At 40.2% G+C, this 7,057-nt stretch overlaps 1 protein-coding gene across 1 annotated transcript in view; it reads right to left on the bottom strand.

Annotated features, from left to right (window-relative positions):
- Positions 1 to 7,057, bottom strand: part of Patl1 (PAT1 homolog 1, processing body mRNA decay factor) — a 34,396-nt gene that overhangs the window by 20,627 nt on the left and 6,712 nt on the right. Inside the window, exons 3-9 of the mRNA XM_021197092.1 lie at positions 5,547 to 5,764; positions 5,040 to 5,120; positions 4,365 to 4,559; positions 3,366 to 3,467; positions 2,774 to 2,863; positions 2,234 to 2,451; positions 1,005 to 1,094 (exon numbers count right to left, since the gene is read on the bottom strand). Coding sequence (XP_021052751.1) covers positions 1,005 to 1,094; positions 2,234 to 2,451; positions 2,774 to 2,863; positions 3,366 to 3,467; positions 4,365 to 4,559; positions 5,040 to 5,120; positions 5,547 to 5,764 — 994 coding nt within the window. The remainder of the gene's footprint in view (positions 1 to 1,004; positions 1,095 to 2,233; positions 2,452 to 2,773; positions 2,864 to 3,365; positions 3,468 to 4,364; positions 4,560 to 5,039; positions 5,121 to 5,546; positions 5,765 to 7,057) is intronic.

Raw genomic sequence — 7,057 nt, 5'->3', positions numbered from 1 at the left:
CCTACCCACCCACTCCCACTACTTGGCCCCGGCCTTGCCTTGTGCTAGGTCATATGGAGTTTGGGAGACCAAGGAGCCTCCCTAATTTATCTTGGTAAATAATTATAAAATGACTTCATATAGAAGGCAGAGGCTTTGCATATTCTACTGTTTTTACTTTTCAAAGCCTACCATAGTTTGGACACAGAGCTAGGGCCACAGATACATACATACATACATACATATATATATTTATATCTGAATGAAGATGATATAATGAGAGGCACAGAATGACCACTGGGCTCACATAACACCCACATTTAGAGCTGGTTACTATTTTAAGATTACTTTTGAATTAGAAGACAAAGAAAAAGGTAATTAAGAGGGGGATTATAAATTTGAAAATGAATATAAATGTCAGAGTTCAACCATTAACTATGACTTAAGGCCAACCTTAACTATGAATTTGTTGATAAAAATCAGATCATCTGAACCAGCCAGATGGTTGTCTTTAAAGTGCTTGACATCAAGCCTGACAACTTGAATTCAGTTCCTGGGACCCATGTGCTAAAAGAAAACTGACTGTCACATACATTAAGTAAATAATGTAGCAGAGAGATATTATCTAGAGCTAGCATATAAAGAGCTCTCTCTCTATAGCATATAGTGTTACTGCCTGACAGAACATGAACACATGCATTCTACCTCCACCCAAAAAAGAACAGACAGGGGTCAGGAATAAGGCTCAGTGGGTTGGAGCACTTGATAGACGACTTCAATTCCCAGAACCAACTTGGTGGAAGATAAGAACCAACTCCTTCAAGCTGTCTTCTGAACCCCACAGGAACATATACGCACATATACAGCATAAAATAAATGTAATAAAATAAAACATAAAAGGACTGCATTTGGCCAACAAAATAAGCTCCATACTAAGTATATGTAGCTTAAAAAAAAAAAAGTAACCCAAGAAGTCACCCAAGTCCCCAGGTCCCTAACATGTCAGGAGAGTGGTGAATACTCACTTTCTCCTCTGCAGCTGCCTCTGATGCAACAGGCGTCGGTGCTGTGGATGGAGGTGAGTTGTGTCTGCTCTAAACACTGGGGCCTGAGGTCTAAGAAAAAAGGAAAATGCTCCTTCATTATCTCATCTTAATTGACTTCATTTTAAAAAAGGTTGTCTGTACAGGATAACTTCACATTGGTTCACTCAAGGGACAGCCAGTGTATTATAAACAAACCTTTAAAAGGGAAAGGCATTATTTTTATATTTCTTTCCCAATGACTAATTCTCAAACCCAAGAGGATAACTATGAAACTCAATGCACTAGTACTAAAACAATAGTTTTTTATTCCTAATATTTTAATGTATTTAGTTTTAATTTTTTTGTGGGAATAGTGTAGGAAGTGTATGGGTGGCAGTTAATTTTACATGTCAACCTGACCAGCTACGATATTCAACTTTAACCAAACCCTAGTATGGAAGCCGCCATGAAATCATTTTATAGACATTTACACTATATCCATTGACTTTAAGAAACTGCCTTCTATAATCTGGGAAGCCCAACAACCCAAACCAGAAGTCACTCAGAAGTAAACTGTACCAGGAAATAAAGTTCTGCTGAGTATCTGCTGGCTGACATACTTCAAGATCAAAACTGCAATGTGACTCTTAGTTTCTAGCCTACTACATACATGGGTTTCCAATTTGTCAGTCAGTTCCTTGGACTAAAATTAATTCTCCCCATATTTATGTATGTTCTATTGATGTTTCTCTTAAGAACATAAATTGCTATGATTTATATAAGACACAATTTTATCAAAGCAGAAACCAAGTCTGTCTCCTTATCAAACCATAAAGTAGAAGCAAGCAACTCAGCTGGCACTGAGATCAGTTAGCCTCTTGGCTTCTGTTTCCATCTGTTATTTGTGGTAATTCTTTAGTCACGAGTACTGTGTATTTCACTGCATGAGTGTTTGCAAAATGGTATGAAGTGAAACTCCAAAAAAAGTAAGAGCAGCAGATAATTTGTCATGTGCAAAGGAAGCATGACATTCCTGAGAGCAGTGTATAGCCTGAAAACTCAAGCAGTTCTCTTGACAACTCAAGGATCTGGGGTCTCCCAAATACTGTACTGAACAAGTATCCCAAGACTTTTACATTATAGAACTAAGTGAGAGATTATGAAACTTTTACCATATAAAACTAAAAGGGGAGTCTGACAATGGATCGTCAGAGGCATGGTTTGTATACCTGAGGTTTTGTAGGTGAGGTCCTGGGCCAGGGGGATGCTGCTGTGGAGGTGGTGTAGTGGGGGGTGGAGCACTAAAGAAGGCACGGAAGCTTGGTGCTGGGGGAAGCATCTGCCCAACGCGCCCTTGTAGCAACTTAGGACTCATGACAGCCAGTGGGCTACCAACAAATCCAGGGACCCGTGCAAACTGGCTGGGAGACATTCGTCCAGGCTGTAGCTGCAAAAAGGGAGAAGATCTTTGACACAGAAGAATTAGCAATCCTCACTGGCTCCACCCACCTTTGTGACAGGGTCTCAAGTTTGGAAACTCCCTGTACAGCCCAGAATGGCCTCACATACATAATCCTAACTCGGCCTCCTATGTGTTGGGAATATAGGCATGCACCACCAAAAAGCAAACAGTTTCCATTAATAACTTCACTTGAGAAAACAAAAAGGGGGCAGGGGGACAAGTGGCTAACAGTGAAAGAAAAGGGTGTCAAGCAATGAGTCTTCGGACAGCAGGATTCTTTCTGGGTTCAGCAAACCTGTAGGCTTACCTGTGCTCCCCCAAGAAGCTGAGCTCTCTGCAGGGGACTGAGTACAGGAGGAACACTAGGAGGAAAAGGGTGGCCCAGGAGGGAGGAGTTCTAAGGACACAAAAAAGGGATATTATGTTCAAAATATGGAACAAGCAAATCAATATATTAAGCAAACTCAGTATAAATTTGGTATAAAGTTAGATATTAAAAAAGAATGCTAGAAATTATGAAACACTATACTATGTCTGTATAACAGGAAAAAGACAGCAGTAGAATTAAAGGCTCAGGCAGCAGAAACCAGAGGTCAAAATGAACTTAGAATCTTTCTGTGCTTTCCTTTTGTAACTCAATTGCTATGAAGACCAGGCTAGCCTGGAATTAAGAATGCCTTTGGCTCACTCTACTGAGCACTAGGATTACAGGCATATATAGCAATGCCAAGCTGAAGTGGCAAGAAACAAAGTAAACTTTTGTCCTTTGATCTTGGGATTGAAAATTCTAGAAAATAAAAGAGATTACAAGAAATACATATAATCTAGTACATACTACATACTAGTGGTGATCATGAAGTTCACATTAAACAGTCCTGTTATGTTGTAAAGGGACATACCGGGACACTGCAGAGCTGGTTTGGAGATATCCTCTCACCATAGGGAGCAGGATAGCGTGGCGGCATTGGGGGCCGAACATGAACTGGCTTCGGACAGAGAATCTATTATGACAAACACAAACAAAACTACATTCAATGAAATCAGTCTTTTGCCTTCCTACACTCCCTCCCCTCAAGTACTGGTAGAGATACAGAACTCAATGAAAAGCCCTACTTCTAAGCAAATTGCTCTGGCTATGGGTTCAAAAAGAGAACCTTTGGTCACTTCCTTTCACAAATCAGTTTCATCTTAACTGAAGATGATTTAGCTAATTCTCCAGTATCCCCACCCTTCCATGCTATCTGAGAGAAGTACCAGCAGACATTCTGACTTGAAAATTTTCTCCAAGAGGATATGTTTTGGTTATATTGAGGGAGAAGGAATGATAAGAAAGCTGGAGGATTAACTAAGTCCTATTCTGAAGCCTCAGTGATATGGCCGCCATGCTCAGCAATGTTGTGATACATTGTGACTCCACCATTTCTTAGGATATTGAGCCTAACTAGGCCATACCAACACCACCCTCCCCCCATACCTTCCAAATTGGCCTTCCTTTTCAGCTGCTGGTTTCAGGTGGAGGAAAGTCTATGGAACAGGACTGCACAGGCTCTAGGGAAAGCAGGGATATCTTAAAGGTAAAAAGGGATGTGGACAATGCTGAGTGTTCCCACTCCCCCCAGCTTTCAGTATTCTTTCTGCTAATGTACCCGGCAGCCAGTAAAACACTTAAAAAAAGGACATATGTACTAATGTGGCTAGCTACTCTTCTCCCCCAGTTAAAAGGTAGCAGCAGCAGCAGGAGCAGCAAATGGTATTAGGGAATGTGTCTCATTTATACTAACTTCTCTAATTGGCTATTCTTTTAATGCCTACCCACAACATCCACCCTCCTCCCAGAATCCCAAATAATTTTGCCCAGATTCCCAATATCCTGGGCTGTGTACGTTAATGAAAGGTACCTGTTGGTTGAAGCTGGGAACAGCCATCTGCTTAGGTGGGGTGCCTATAGGAACGGCTCTAACTGGAGGACTTCCAATGATAGGCGATGTTGACCGCCTTGGTAAAGCTCGCTCAGAAAGGTCCCGATCATCTTCTGTGCCTTGTGGGGGCCTCTGAGGCAAGGCGTATTCTAATACAGACACTGTAGGCATTTCCTAATTGAGGAAGTGGTTAAAAATGATACAGAGAAATTAGCTAGCTTGTGATATTTTAATAATCTCTACAGATGACAAAGATACATTGTCTTAATTTTAACTCATACTCAGTAAAAGTCATCCTTTGGTATACAATTCTCTGACTTTTAATAAATAAATACACTAATTTTACCACTCCCATAAAATTCCTTTGCGTTATCCTTTTATAATCAGCCTTTGGCTTTGTGCCCCATCACAGTCCTTAACATGTAGTTTTGGCTAGATTTTTAACTAACTAAAATCATACACTGACATCTGTGAGTTTTAACAACTCCCTTTTAGCCTTTAAAACCTGAGGGTTGAGGAAAGGAGCATTAGCAGTCAAGGTAAGACTGGTGAATGATACATACTTGTATATGATTACAGTAAGAACAGGCTGACAACAGGAGCCAACTTATCTGTAGCTATGAGTCATTCTACATAAAGAGGAATGTTTAATACCTGAGCAAGTAGTGGTCCACGGATTCGCCTCAGAACTTCAGATCCATCCCAGATGCTGGAATTCAAACTTCCCGGTTGAGGCTGCCAAAAAAGGAAAACATACACACAGAGTCAAGAATGGTGTGGCTCTCAGACTTGAACCTAAACTACTGGGGAATATCCCAGTGTCCCAGAATACACATGACTCCCCAACTTCATCTACAAAGTTGTCAATATCAGGAATTATCAACCTTTTGATTTGTTTTCTTTTATAAGACAGTGTCTTCTTATTCTGAGCCCAGGCTGTCCTTGCTAAATATCTAGGCTAATTCCAACCCACAGTTATCTGCATGCTCCATCCTCCCTAGTGCTGGGATGACAGGTGTGAGCCACCCCACCTCACCAATTAATAAATTGTCTATGGATCATGTAATTCTGTTGTTAAACAGAAATGACAAAGCTCAGCACTTTAATTATTAATCTGTTGTTATTTGAGCTATTGTGAGTTCCCAAATCAGAGTAACTTACTTGTAAAACTGGCCTGGTCTGCACTGCCCTCATGATAGCTGGATCTTCTAGCTCATTTTCAATCACCATCTTACTGAGCCTTTCTGCTAGATTCTCCTCATGGTCACCCAACAAGTCCATCTCATCTCTCTCTCCATTGCCCGTTTGTTCATCAGCTGCCACAGGTAGCTTCTCTTCCAACTCAGCCAGGCGCTCATGTGCTTCCTGCCAATCATCATCTGCAAGACAGGTCAGTTTAAGAAATGTAGCTCAACTGCACAGGATGGTGCATGTCTTTAATCCTAGCACCTGGGAGGCAGAGGTAGGTGGATGTCTGTGAGCTCTGAGTCAGTCAGGCCTACATAACAAGTTCCAGACCAGCCAGAGTAGCACAATGAGACCCTGTCACCAAACAAACAAACAAAAAAACAAAAAAAAGAAAAAAAATCCCCCTCCCTCCATCTATCTATTTTAAAGGGTGTTATAATATTTAAGTTTCTGTAAGCAGACACAACATACATAAAATGAACTTTTCATTATTAAAAAAGAAAAAACATATTAGGAATAGAATACAAGTTCTGGGGGGGAGGGGGGCCCTGCAGATGCCTGGCACTCTAGCTCCAAGGAACTGACACCTGCTTCTGGCCTACACACACACACACACACACACACACACACACACACACACAAGATCATGCACCTGGTCATACATGTGGGAACCTTCCCTCTACCCCCTACCCCTAAAAAACAAAGCTTTTGGATCAACCAACAGTTTAAAGTATCAATTAAAGGTATCTGAACACTAGTCTGAAACTGATTTCTAAACTGATGACAGAGCATTAGAAAGGTTGAAAACTTAGAATCCAAGCCTTTGAATCTACATTATTTATTTAGCCTCTATTATATGACAAGCACTGTGTTAAGAACACAGGATGCTACCCCCACATTTCCCTCATTCAAAAAAGAAGACATATAAAGAAAATAAACACAATGAATAAGCAAATGACACACTGCATTAGAAGAATATTCTATGGAACATGGAAGAAAGGCTAATTGAAAATGAAAATAAATGGATGGTCAAAGACAAGTCACACTGAAAATAACAACAGAACCAAGATTTTAACTCTCCCTTACTACAATGTATCTTGACTATCTTCTCATGTATAAACATGCAAGATAAAACTGAATTTTTTCTTATCCTTTTTAACCACTATATATGAACCTATTCTATCAACAAACTATAATTTAGCTTATTTCCTAGAAAAACATTCATATGATTTAAGACCACATTATAAGAAAATTGATGCATATCTTAGAATCTTGAGTATTTATGGAGGCTATCTTGCTTTTAGTGTCAGATATGTATTTAAAATTTACTATTTATCAAGTAGAAATGTATCACATATAATACTAATGATAGAAAAAACAAAACAAGGGCTGGTGAGATGGCTCAGTGGGTAAGAGCACCCGACTGCTCTTCCAAAGGTCAGGAGTTCAAATCCCAGCAACCACATGGTGGCTCATAACCATCC

The sequence above is a fragment of the Mus pahari genome, chromosome 1, assembly GCF_900095145.1.
Source record: "Mus pahari chromosome 1, PAHARI_EIJ_v1.1, whole genome shotgun sequence".
Taxonomy (NCBI): domain Eukaryota; kingdom Metazoa; phylum Chordata; class Mammalia; order Rodentia; family Muridae; genus Mus; species Mus pahari.
Note: the sequence above shows the minus strand (reverse complement) of the source record. Positions and strands in the feature narration are given on the sequence as shown.